A 13,604-nucleotide genomic window follows, 5' to 3' on the forward strand; every position below is an offset into this window, starting at 1 on the left:
TTGTTTTTGGGGTGTCCCTGATGTGTTTTAGGGTATCTCGGGGTGTTTTTGGGATTTCCCAGGTTGTTTTGGGGCGTCCTGTTGTTTTGGGGTTGTTTTGGGATGTCTCTGATGATTTTGGGGTATTTTGGGATGTTTTGGGGTGTCCCTGATGATGTTTTGGGGTGGTTTTGGCTGTTTTTGGGGTGTCCCTGATGTTTTTGGGGTTGTTTTGGGATGTCTCTGATGTTTTTGGGGTATTTTGGGATGTTTTGGGGTGTCTCTGATGTTTTGGGGTGTCCCAGGATGGTTTTGGGATGTTTTTGGGGTTGTTTTGGGGTGTCTCTGATGATGTTTTGGGGTATTTTGGGATGTTTGGGGTGTCTCTGATGTTTTGGGGTGTCTCTGATGTGTTGGGATGGTTTGGGGCTATTTTGGGATGTTTTTGGGGTGTCCCTGATGATGTTTTGGGGTATTTGGGGATGTTTTTGGGATATCCCAGGATGTTTTTGGGGTATTTGGGGATGTTTGGGGTGTCCCTGATGTTTTTGGGGTGTCTTTGGGCTGTCCCAGGGCGCGGCAGCAGCTGCTGGAGTTTTGGGATGTGTTGGGATGGTTTTGGGATATTTTGGGATATTTTGGGGTATTTTGGGGTATTTTGGGATGTTTGGGGTGTCCCTGATGTTTTGGGGTATTTTGGGGTATTTTGGGATGTTTGGGGTGTCCCTGATGTTTTTGGGGTGTCTTTGGGCTGTCCCAGGGCGCGGCAGGAGCTGCAGGAGTTTTGGGATGTGTTGGGGTATTTTGGGGTATTTTGGGATATTTTGGGGTATTTTTGATGTTTGGGGTATTTTGGGATGTTTGGGGTGTCTCTGATGTTTTGGGGTGTCCCTGACGATGTTTGGGATGTTTTGGGGTGTCTCTGAGTTTTGGGAGTTGCATGTTTGCGCAGCTGAGGTTTTGTTTTGGGTGTTTTGGGGTGTCTCCCGATGTTTTGGGATGTTTTGGGGGTGTCCCTGATGTTTTGGTAGGCTTGATGGATGTTTTGGGGTGTCTCTGATGTTTGGGCCCCTGTCCCTGTATGTCTTTATAGGCCGCCCAGGGCGCAGCAGGAGCTGCAGGAGTTGCAGCCGCGCAGCAGCCCCAGGAGCTATAGGGGCCTTAGGCTCCAGCAGGAGCTGGAGGCCCATAGAGGTGGGGCAGGCCCCCATAGAGACCCCATAGATCCTATAGGGACCCCATCCCTAGATCCTATAGAGACCCTATAGACCCCATAGAGACCCCATAGATCCCATAGATCCTATAGGACCCCCATAGAGACCCTATAGACCCCATAGACCCCATAGAGACCCCATAGATCCTATAGGGACCCCATAGATCCTATAGGGACCCTATAGACCCCATAGACCCCATAGAGACCCCATAGATCCTATAGGGACCCTATAGACCCCATAGAGACCCTATAGACCCCATAGACCCCATAGAGACCCATAGGGACCCCATAGATCCTATAGGGACCCCATAGATCCTATAGGGACCCTATAGACCCCATAGGGACCCTATAGACCCCATAGACCCCATAGAGACCCTAGGGACCCTATGGACCCTATAGGGACCCTATAGGGATCCTATAGAGACCTTAGAGACCCCATAGACCCCATAGACCCCATAGGGACCCTATAGACCCTATAGAGACCCTATAGGGACCCTATAGGGACCCCATAGAGACCCCTACAGATCCTAGAGACCCCATAGAGACCCCATAGACCCTATAGACCCCATAGAGACCCTATAGGGACCTTATAGAGACCCTATAGACATCCTATAGACCCTATAGATCCTATAGACCCTATAGAGACCCTATAGAGACCCTATAGGGACCCTATAGACCCTATAGAGACCCCATAGGACCCCATAGGGACCCTATAGATCCTATAGACATCCTATAGACCCTATAGATCCTATAGAGACCCTATAGAGACCCTAGAGACCCTATAGGGACCCCGTAGACACTATAGGGACCCTGTAGACCCTATAGAGACCCCATAGACCCCATAGGGACCCTATAGACCCCATAGACCCCATAAAACCTCCTAGGGACCCTATAGACCCTGGGGGGTGTTCACGGGGAGCTGTTGGGGTGCTGTTTATGGGGTGGTTTTGGGGTATTTCTGAGGCGTTTATGGGGTGGTTTTTGGGGTATTTTTGGGGTGTTCATGGGCTGTTTTTGGGGTGTTTATGGACTGGTTTCTGGGCTGTTTCTGGGTTATTTTTTGGGCTGTTTTTGGGCTGTTTTTGGGCTGTTTCTGGGTTATTTTTGGGCTGTTTTGGGTTATTTTTGGGCTGGTTTTGGGTTATTTTTGGGCTGTTTCTGGGTTATTTTTGGGCTGTTTCTGGGCTGGTTTTGGGTTATTTTTGGGGCTGTTTTTGGGTTATTTTTGGGCTGTTTTTGGGTTATTTTTGGGCTGTTTCTGGGTTATTTTTGGGCTGTTTTTGGGTTATTTTTGGGGCTGGTTTTTGGGTTATTTTTGGGGTGTTCATGGGCTGTTTCTGGGCTGTTTCTGGGCTGTTTTTGGGTTATTTTCGGGGCTGTTTTTGGGGCTGGTTTTGGGTTATTTCGGGCTGTTTCTGGGCTGTTTCTGGGTTATTTTTGGGCTGGTTTTTGGGTTATTTTTGGGGTGTTTATGAGCTGTTTCTGGGCTGTTTTTGGGGTGTTTCTGGGCTATTTTGGGGCTGTTTCTGGGCTGGTTTTGGGCTGTTTTTGGGGTGTTTCTGGGCTGTTTTGGGTTATTTTTGGGGCTGTTTCTGGGTTATTTTTGGGCTGTTTCTGGGTTGTTTTGGGGCTGTTTTTGGGTTATTTTTGGGCTGTTTCTGGGCTGGTTTTGGGTTATTTTTGGGGCTGTTTCTGGGTTATTTTTGGGCTGTTTCTGGGTTATTTTTGGGGCTGTTTTTGGGTTATTTTTGGGCTGTTTCTGGGCTGGTTTTGGGTTATTTTGGGGTCTGTTTTCGGGGCTGTTTTCGGGGCAGGCCCAGCGGGGGCTGCGCGAGCTGAGCGAGGCCCAGGCCCGGGAGCTGCGGGACGGCCGGAGCCAGAGAGAGAGGCTGGAGAGAGAGCTGCGGGTGCGGGGCGGCCTGGGGGCTTTGGGGGGGGGGGGGGGGGGGGGGGGGGCCTGGGGGTTTGGGGGTCTGGGGGTCCTGGGGGGTTTGGGGGGTCCTGGGGGGTTTGGGGGGTCCTGAGGGGGTTTGGTTTGGGGTGATTTGGGGGGTCCTGGACGGGTTTGAGGGGATTTGGGGGGGTCTGGAGGGGATTTGGGGGGTCCTGGGGGGGTTTGGGGGCTCCTGTGGGGATTTGGGGGGTCCTGGGGGGGTCCTGGGGGGTTTGGGGGGGTTTGGGGGCTCCTGGGGAGATTTATGGGGGATTTTGGTGGATTAGGGGGGGATTGGGTGCTCTGGAGGAGATTTGGGGGGGGTCCTGGGGGGTTTGGGGGGTCCTGGAGGGGTCTGGGGGGTTTGGGGGGTCCTGGGGGGCTCCTGGGGGTTTTGGGTGTACTGGGGGTGTTGGGGCCTTGGGGGTTTGGGGGGGTCCTGGGGGGTTTGGGGGGTCCTGGGGGGATTTGGTGGGATTTGGGGGGATTTGGGGGGTCTGGAGGGGATTTGGGGGGTCCTGGGGGGTTTGGGGGTTTGGGGGGATTTGGGGGGCTCCTGGGGGATTTGGGGGGTCCTGGGTTCCTGGGGGTTTTGGGGGGCCTGTTTGTGGGGGTCCTAGGGGATTTGGGGTCCTTGGGGGGTTTTGGGGGTTCCCATGCGGGGTTTGGGTTCCTGGGGGATTTTTAGGGGGTCCCCATGCAGATTTTGGGGTCCCAGGGGGTGTTTTGGGGATCCTGGGGGTTTTTGGGGTTCCTGGGAGGTTTTGGGAGTCCCCATGGATATTTTGGGGTTCCTGGGGGTGTTTTTGGGGTGCCTATGGATATTTTGGGGTGCCCAGGTGTGCTCAGGTGAGCGGGACGAGCTGCGCCAGCGCCTGCACGAGGCCGAGGCCGCCCAGGTGACCCCAAAATCCCCTCCCCCTCCCCCCGAGACCCCTCCCCACTTTTGGGGTCCCCCTTCCCCCCCCCCACCATCGGGGACCCCCCAAAATCTCCTCCCCTCCCCCCCAGGAGCGGCTGCGGGAGGAGCAGGAGCAGCAGCGGGGGCAGCTCCAGGTCAGGGGGGCAAATTTGGGGCATTTTGGGGCAAATTTGGGTGAATTTGGGGGATTTGTGGGTTTTTTTTTGCGGGGGGGGAGGTTTGGGGTAAATTTGGGGGATTTGGGGTAAATTTTAGGGGAATTTGGGGTAAGTTTGGGGATAAATTTGGAGGATTTTGATGTAAATTGGGGGCGGATTTGAGGTAAATTTTGGGAGATTTTTGAAGCCATTTTGGGGGATTTTTGGGTAAATTTTGGGAGATTTGGGGTTTTTTGGGGGGGGAAGGTTTGGGGTAAATTTTGGGGGAATTTGGGGTAAATTTAGGGGATTTGAGGTAAATTTTGGGAGATTTTTGAAGCCATTTTGGGGGATTTTTGGGTAAATTTTGGGAGATTTGGGGTTTTTTGGGGGGGGAAGGTTTGGGGTAAATTTTGGGAGATTTGGGGTAAATTTGGAGGATTTTTGTGTAAATTTTGGGGGGATTTGAGGTAAATTTTGGGGGATTTGGGTTTTTTTGGGGGGGGAGGTTTGGGGTAAATTTTGGAGGAATTTGGGGTAAATTTTAGGGGATTTGAGGTAAATTTAGGGGAATTTTTGGGGTAAAATTTGGGGAGATTTGGGGTAAATTTGGGGAGATTTTTTGGGGGAGGTTTGGGGTAAATTTGGGGGAATTTGGGGTAAAATTTTGGGGTAAATTTTAGGGGATTTTGGGGTAAGTTTTGGAGGATTTTTGTGTAAATCTTGGGGGGATTTTGGGGTAAATTTTGTGAGATTTTTGAGGCGATTTTGGGGGATTTTTGGGTAAATTTGGGGGGATTTGGGGTTTTTTTGGGGGGGAGGTTTGGGGTAAATTTTAGGGGAATTTGGAGTAAGTTTTGGGGGATTTTGGGGAGATTTTTATATAAATTTTGGGGGGATTTGGGATAAATGTGGAGGATTTTTGTGTAAATTTTGGGGGGGATTTTGGGGTAAATTTGGGGAGATTTTTGAGGCAATTTTGTGAGATTTTTGGGTAAATTTTGGGGGGATTTGGGTTTTTTTGGGGAGATCTTTTTGGGGGGGGAGGTTTGGGGTAAATTCGGTGGATTTTGGGGTAAATTTTGTGGGATTTTGGGGTAAATTTTAGGGGAATTTGGGGTAAGTTTTGGAGGATTTTTGGGGTGAATTTTGGGGGATTTGAGTTTTTTGGGGGGTGGGTTTGGGGTAAATTTTGGGGGATTTGGGGGTAGGTTTTGGGATAAATTTGGAGGATTTTTGTGTAAATTTTGGGGGATTTTTGGGTAAATTTGGGGGGATTTGTTTTTTTTGGGGGGGGAAGGTTTGGGGTAAATTTGGGGGATTTGGGGTAAATTTTAGGGAATTTGGGGTAAACTTTGGGGGATTTTGGGGAGATTTTTATATAAATTTTGGGGGGATTTGGGATAAATTTGGGGGGGATTTTTGAGGCTATTTTGGGAGATTTTTGGGTAAATTTTGGGGAGATTTGGGGTAATTTTTGGGGCAGATTTGGGATAAATTTGGAGGATTTTTGTGTAAATTTTGGGGGGGATTTGAGGCAATTTGGGGAGATTTGGGGTAAAATTTGGGTACATTTTGGGGAGAATTTTGTGGGAAATATCCCGGTATCTCCACCCCTGTGGTGATTCTTGTCCCCCAGTGTGTCCCAAATGTCCCCGAATGTCCCCAAATATTCCCAAATGCCCCCCAAGTTGTCCCTGATTGTCCCAGACTTGTCCCCAATTGTCCCCAAATTGTCCGAAATTGTCCCCAACTTGTCCCCGAATGTCCCCGAATGTCGGAAATGTCCCCAGATGTCCCCAACTGACCCCAAAATGTCTCTGAATTGTCCCCAAATGTCCCCAAATTGTCCCCGAATGTCCCCAGTTGTCCCCAAATTGTCCCCAAATTGTCCCCAACTTGTCCCCAATTGTCCCCAAATATCCCAAATTGTCCCCAAATGTCCCCAAATGTCTGAAATGTCCCCAGATGTCCCCAACTGACCCCAAAATGTCTCTGAATTGTCCCCAGATGTCCCCGAATGTCCCCAAATTGTCCCTGAATGTCCCCAATTGTCCCCAGCTGACCCCAAATGTCTGAAATGTCCCCAATTGTCCCCAAATTGTCCCCAATTGTCCCCGTATGTCTGAAATGTCCCCAAATGTCCCCAATTGTCCCAAACTTGTCCCCAAATGTCCCCGAATATTCCCAAATGCCCCCCAAGTTGTCCCCGAATGTCCCCAAATTGTCCCCAATTGTCCCCAAATGTCTGAAATGTCCCCAGATGTCCCCAACTGACCCCAAAATGTCTCTGAATTGTCCCCAATTGTCCCCAAATGTCCCCAAATTGTCCCCGAATGTCAGAAGTGTCCCCGCGTGTCCCCTCAGGAGGAGCTGGGCCGGCTGCGGGCGGCGCTGGGGGAGGAGCAGCGGCTGCGGGAGCTGCACGAGGCCGAGGGCCGCGCCCTGCGGCAGGTGCGACCCCAAAATCCCCAGAAACGGCCCCAAAACCCCCTAAATAGCCCCAAAACGGCCCCAAAATCCCCTAAAATGCCCCAAAATCCCCTAAAATGGCCCCAAAAATTCCCCTAAATAGCCCCAAAACGGCCCTAAAATGCCCCAAAACGGCCCCAAAATCCCCTAAATAGCCCCAAAACGGCCCCAAAATTCCCCTAAATAGCCCCAAAATGGCCCCAAAATCTCCTAAAATGCCCCAAAACGGCCCCAAAATGGCCCCAAAATTCCCCTAAATAGCCTCAAAATGGCCCCCAAATCCCCTAAAATGCCCCAAAACGGCCCCAAAATCTCCTAAAATGCCCCAAAATCCCCTAAAATGCCCCAAAACGGCCCTAAAATGCCCCAAAATTCCCCTAAATAGCCCCAAAATGGCCCCAAAATCTCCTAAAATGCCGCAAAATGGCCCCAAAACGGCCCCAAAATCCCCTAAAACCCCCCAAAATCCCCCAAAACGCCCAAAAATTCCCAAAAATCCCCAAAATCCCCCAAAAACCTGATAACCCCCCCTAAAACCCCCCAACAATCTCCTAAAGTCCCCCAAAATCCCTAAAAATCCCCTAAAACCCCCCAAAAAATCCCCCCTAAACTCCCCCCAAAATCCCATAAATCCCCCAAAACCCCCAAAAATACCCCAAAACCTCCCCAAAAAATCCACTAAAACCCCCAAAAACCTGATAAACCCCCCTAAAACCCCCCAACAATCTCCTAAAATCCCCCCAAACCCCCCCAAAACCCCTAAAAATCCTCTAAAACCCCCCAAAAATCCTATCAAACCCCTAAAACCCCCTAAACCCACCCAAAAATTCCCTGAACTCCCCCAAAATCCCATAAATCCCCCCAAAACCCCCCAAAACCTCCCTAAAAATCCCCCCTAAACTGCCCCCAAAATCCCATAAAACCCCCCAAAATACCCCAAAACCTCCCCAAAAAAAACCCTAAACAAAATCACCCCAAACCCCCCCAAAAATCCCCCCTAAACCTCCCCCAAAATCCCATAAAACCCCCAAAATCCCCCAAAATACCCCAAAACCTCCCCCAAAAAATCCCCCTAAAACCCCCAAAATCCCCCAAAATACCCCCAAAACCTCCCCAAAATCCCCCTAAAACCCCCAAAAAACCCCCCAAAACGCCCCAAAATCCCCTAAAACCCCTTAAAACCTGATAAACCCCCCAACAATCTCCTAAAATCCCCCAAAAACCCCTAAAAATCCCCTAAACCCCCCAAACACCCCAAAAATCCCCCCAAACCCCCAAAAATCCCCCCTAAACCCCCCCAAAATCCCATAAAACCCCCCAAAATACCCCAAAACCTCCCCAAAAAATCCCCTAAAACCCCCCAAAAACCCCCCAAAACCTCCCCAAAAAATCCCCAAAACCCCAAAAAATCCCCCAAAACGCCCAAAATCCCCTAAACCCCCAAACACCCCAAAAATCCCCCCTAAACTGCCCCCAAAATCCCATAAAACCCCCCAAAATACCCCAAAACCCCCCCCAAAAACCCCCCCAAAACCCCCAAAATCCCCCAAAATACCCCAAAACCTCCCCAAAAAATCCCCTAAAACCCCCAAAAACCCCCCAAAATACCCCAAAACCTCCCCAAAAAATCCCCTAAAACCCCAAAAAATCCCCAAAAATCCCCCAAAACCCCCAAAATCCCCCGCAGGAGCTGAAGGACGTGCGGGACGGGCAGCGCATCCTGGAGAAGAAAGGCAGCGCCGCCGTGAGCGACCCCGGGGGTTTGGGGACACCCCAAACTTTTTTTTTTGGGGACTTGGGGGTTCCCCAAAAACCCCAAAAACCCCAAAATTTCCTCTCCCCCCCCCGCAGCTGAAGGATTTGCGGCGGCAGCTGCAGCTGGAGCGGCGCCGGGGGGAGCGGCTGCAGGAGCGGCTGCAGGAGCTGCTGGTGCCCAGCAGGGGGCGCTCGGGTCAGCGGGGAGCCCCGAACTTGGGGAGGGGGGAGCCCGAAAATTGGGGAGAAGGAGCCCGGAATTTGGGGGGCTGAACCTCAAAATTTGGGGAGAGGGAGCCCGGAAATTTGGGGAGGGGGGACCCCGAAATTTGGAGAGGGAGACCCCAGAATTTGAGGGGGGAGAATCCCGAAATTGGGAAGAGGACCCGAGAAATTGGGGAGAAGGAGCCCGGAATTTGGGGAGGAGGACCCCAGAAAATGGAGCCCGAGGGGGGGGAGAGAGGAAAAAGAAAATAAGTGGGGGGACCCCAGAATTTGGGGAGGAGGGACCCCGAATTTGGGGAGGGGGAGCCCTGAAATTTGGGGGGAGAGCCCTGGAATTTGGGGGGAGGAGCCCGGAATTTGGGGGAGGACCCCAAAATTTGAGAGGGGGGATCCCAGAATTTGAGGAGGGGGACCCCAAAAATTGGGGAGAGGGAGCCCAGAATTTGGGGAGGGGGGAGCCCCGAAATGGGGGACCCCAAAAATTGGGGGGGGAGAACCCCGGAAATTGGGGAGGGAAACCCCAGAATTTGGGGAAGGGGGACCCCTAGAATTGGGGGAGGGAGGAGCCCAGAATTTGGGTGGGGGGACCCCAAAAATTGGGGAGAGGGAGCCCGAATTTGGGGAGAGGGAGCCCCAAAAATTGTGGGGGGAGCCCTGGAATTTGGGGGGGAGCCCGGAATTTGGGGGGGGGGGACCCCAAAAATTGAGGAGGGGAGGGGGACCCCGAATTTGGGGAGAGGGAGCCTGGAAATTTGGGGGAGAGACCCCGGAATTTGGGGGGACCCCAGAAATTGAGGAGGAGGGGACCCCAAAAACTGGGGAGAAGGAGCCCGAAATTTGGGGGGCTGAATCTCAAAATTTGGGGAGAGGGAGCCTGGAAATTTGGGGAGGGGGACCCCAAAAATTGGGGAAAGGGAGCCCAGAATTTGGTGGGGGGAGAACCCCGGAATTTGGGGAGAGGCGCTTCAAAATTTGGGGAGGGGGGAGCCCAAAAATTGGGAGGGGGGAGCCCCGAATTTGGGGAGGGGGGACCCCTAGAATTGGGGGAGGGAAGAGCCCAGAATTTGGGGAGGGGGACCCCAGAATTTGGGTTGGGGAGAACCCCAGAAATTGAGGAGGGGGACCCCAAAAATTGGGGAGAAGGAGCCCGGAATTTGGGGAGGAGGACCCCAAAAATTAAGGAGGGGGGACCCCAGAATTTGGGGAGGAGGGACCCCGAATTTGGGGAGGGGGAGCCCTGAAATTTGGGGGAGAACCCTGGAATTTGGGGGGGAAGGAGCCCGGAATTTGGGGAGGGGGAACCACAGAAGGGGTCCCTGATGAGATTTTGGGGTCCCTGATGAGATTTTGGGGTCCACACGTGCATTTTGGGGTCCCTGATGGGATTTTGGGGGTCCCCAGGTGCATTTTGGGGTCCCTGATGGGATTTTGGGGTCCCTGATGGGATTTTGGGGTCCCCAGGTGCATTTTGGGGTCCCTGATGGATTTTGGGGTTCCCTGATGGGAGTTTGGGGTCCCTGATGAGATTTTGGGGGTCCCCAGGTGCATTTTGGGGTCCCTGATGGATTTTGGGGTCCCTGATGGGATTTTGGGGGTCCCCAGGTGCATTTTGGGGTCCCTGATGGGATTTTGGGGTCCCCCAGGGCTGGAGGAGCTGGGGCTGGACGGAGGCTCCTCCCTGGCGGGGGCCCGGGGGACAGCAGCTCCGTGTCCTCATTGGGCCGCGACGGCTCCGCCCCCGGCAGCACCAAGGTGGGCGGGGCCTCGGGGAGTGGGCGGGGCTTAGGCAAAAGGGGTGTGGCCTCAGAAATGAGTGGGAATGGGCGTGGTTTGTGTGGGTGTGGCTTTGTGGGCATGGCTTAATCGGGGTCAAACTGGGGGTGTGGCTTAATTGGGTGTGGCTCTGGGGGTCGTGGCTTAAGAGGGTGTGGTTCATTTAGGGCGTGGCTTAAGTCGGGTAATTGGGGGTGTGGCCATGTGTGGGCAGGGCTCTAAGGGGTGTGGCTTAAGACGGTGTGGCTAGGTGGGTGTGGCTTAACCAGAGCACAGCTAATTTGGGGTGTGGCTTATATGGGTGTGACACAATGGGGGTGTGGCTTAAGTGGGTGTGGCTGGATGGGCGTGGCTTAAGTAGAATGCAGGTAATTTGGGGTGTGGCTTAAATGGGTGTGACCCAATGGGGGTGTGGCTTAATTAGAGCATCACAAATTTGGGTGTGGCTTTATTGTGGGCGTGGCTTGGGCGTGACCCAATGGGGGTGTGGCTTGAGTGGGTGTAGCTTAATCAGAGCACAGCTAATTGGGGTATGGCTTGATTTAGGGGCGTGGCTTTTGTGGCACCCAATGGGGGCGTGGCTTATGAGGGTGTGGCTCGCTGGGCGTGGCCTGGCTGTGGTTCATTGCCGCAGCCCAATGTGGGCGTGGCCATTCCCCCCCTTTCCCTTTATGAATGAACCTCACGGGTGTGGGGGGCGCGGAGCTTTGTTGGGCGTGGTCTGACGGCGCGTGGCCCCGCCCCCGGCCCCGCCCCCGCAGTCGGGCTCGGGCAGCCCCGGGGGCGGCAGCGGCGGGGGCCCGGCCGGGGGGGGCCTGTCCCCCGCAGAGGTGGCCGAGCTGTTCCAGCGGCTGGCGCAGAGCCAGCAGGAGCGCTGGCTGCTCGAGGAGAAGGTACCGGGGCACTGGGATAAACTGGGGGGGACTGGGATAAACTGGGGGGACTGGGGGGCACTGGGGTAAACTGGGGGGGACTGGGAGGGACTGGGATAAACTGGGGGGGACTGGGAGGGACTGGGGGGGACGGGGAGGGACTGGGATAAACTGGGGGGCACTGGGGTAAACTGGGATAAACTGGGATAAACTGGGGGGCACTGGGATAAACTGGGGGGGACTGGGGGGCACTGGGGTAAACTGGGGGGACTGGGAGGGACTGGGATAAACTGGGGGGCACTGGGGTAAACTGGGATAAACTGGGATAAACTGGGGGGGACTGGGAGGGACTGGGGGGCACTGGGATAAACTGGGGGGCACTGGGATAAACTGGGGGGGACTGGGATAAACTGGGAGGGACTGGGAGGGACTGGGGGGCACTGGGATAAACTGGGGGGCACTGGGATAAACTGGGAGGGACTGGGAGGGACTGGGGGGGACTGGGATATACTGGGGGGGTTGATTGAGATAAACTGGGAGCCACTGGGGGGGACTGGGAAGGGATTGGGAGGGGATTGGGAGGGGGGTTGAGAGGGACTGGGAGCAACTGGGAGGGGGAATGGGATAAACTGGGAGCACTGGGAGCACTGGGAGGGGCTGGGCGGTGGCACCTGGAGCTCACCTGCAGCTCCCCGGGCAGGTGAGGCACCTGGAGGTGTCGAGCGCGTCCATGGCCGAGGATCTGTGCAGGAAGAGCGCCATCATCCAGAGCTTCGTCAGGGACAGCCGCACCGGTGAGGGCACCTGTCGCCCACCTGTCAATCATCTGTCACCCACCTGTCAATCATCTGTCAATCACCTGTCACTCACCTGTCACTCACCTGTCACCCGTCACCTGTCACTCACCTGTCAATCATCTGTCACCCGTCAATCATCTGTCACCCACCTGTCACTCACCTGTCAATCACCTGTCACCCGTCACTCACCTGTCAATCATCTGTCACCCACCTGTCACCCACCTGTCAATCATCTGTCACCCACCTGTCAATCACCTGTCAATCATCTGTCACCCACCTGTCACTCACCTGTCACTCACCTGTCACTCACCTGTCACCCACCTGTCAATCACCTGTCAATCATCTGTCAATCACCTGTCACTCACCTGTCACTCACCTGTCACTCACCTGTCACCCACCTGTCACCTGTCAATCATCTGTCACTCACCTGTCACCCATCACCTGTCACTCACCTGTCACTCACCTGTCACTCACCTGTCAATCACCTGTCAATCACCTGTCAATCACCTGTCACCTGATACCCACCTGTCAATCACCTGTCACCCACCTGTCACCCACCTGTCACTCACCTGTCAATCACCTGTCAATCATGTCACCCGTCACTCACCTGTCACCCACCTGTCACCTGTCAATCACCTGTCAATCATCTGTCACCCACCTGTCACTCACCTGTCAATCATCTGTCACCCACCTGTCACCCACCTGTCACTCACCTGTCACTCACCTGTCAGCCACCTGTCACTCACCTGTCACTCACCTGTCACCCACCTGTCACTCACTCACCTCTCACCTGTCCCTCCCGTGTCCCTCACCTGTCCCTCCCGTGTCCCTCCCGTGTCCCTCACCTGTCCCTCCCGTGTCCCTCACCTGTCCCTCACCTGTCCCTCCCGTGTCCCTCCCGTGTCCCTCACCTGTCCCTCACCTGTCCCTCCCGTGTCTCCGCAGAGGCCGCGGGTCCCGCGGGGCCGGCGCGGCGCGGGGCGGGGCCGGGCCCAGGTGAGGAGGGGCTGCGCGACATGAACAAGAAGCTGCAGAACCTCCTGGAGGAGCAGCTGACCAAGAACCTGCACCTGGCACAGGTGAGGGGGCGGGGCCAGCGGGGGTGTGGCCCAGAGGGGTGTGGTTTGTGGGGAAAGGGGTGGAGCCTCTTAAGGGGGGTGGTTTATTGAAATGGGTGTGGCTGAAGGAGGTGTGGCCTAAAAGGGGTGTGGTTTGTGGGGAAAGGGGTAGAACCTCTTAAAGGGGTGTGGCTTAAGATGGGTGTGGCCATATGGGGAGGGTGTGGTTTAATGGGGTGGAGCTCAACAGGGGCGTGGTTTGGGGGTGTGGCAAAGCGATGACATCACTGAGTTTATGGACATGAAAGGGGGAGTTAAAGCGGCGGTGGGGCTTTCAGCTGTGGGCGTGGCCACGACGAGGGCGTTGCCACACGCAGTGGGCGTGGTCTGTTCTGCCCCCCTTTTCCAGGACCTGGAGTCGCTGTCCCAGGAGCTGGCGCAGCTCAGGAAGGAACAGGCGGCCCCCCC

At 54.5% G+C, this 13,604-nt stretch overlaps 1 protein-coding gene across 1 annotated transcript in view; it reads left to right on the forward strand.

Moving 5' to 3' along the window:
* The window catches only part of LOC115916082 (GRIP1-associated protein 1-like), a gene marked incomplete at both ends in the record, with an annotated part of 43,058 nt that extends 29,459 nt beyond the window's left edge, over positions 1-13,599 (forward strand). Inside the window, 12 exon segments of the mRNA XM_030969794.1 lie at positions 2,984-3,099; positions 3,965-4,024; positions 4,137-4,181; positions 6,552-6,638; positions 8,344-8,400; positions 8,508-8,607; positions 10,280-10,311; positions 10,314-10,388; positions 11,171-11,302; positions 11,982-12,075; positions 13,024-13,157; positions 13,546-13,599. Coding sequence (XP_030825654.1) covers positions 2,984-3,099; positions 3,965-4,024; positions 4,137-4,181; positions 6,552-6,638; positions 8,344-8,400; positions 8,508-8,607; positions 10,280-10,311; positions 10,314-10,388; positions 11,171-11,302; positions 11,982-12,075; positions 13,024-13,157; positions 13,546-13,599 — 986 coding nt within the window.
* Positions 13,600-13,604: the final 5 nt, after the last annotated feature.

The sequence above is a fragment of the Camarhynchus parvulus genome, unplaced genomic scaffold (assembly GCF_901933205.1).
Source record: "Camarhynchus parvulus unplaced genomic scaffold, STF_HiC, whole genome shotgun sequence".
NCBI lineage: Eukaryota > Metazoa > Chordata > Aves > Passeriformes > Thraupidae > Camarhynchus > Camarhynchus parvulus.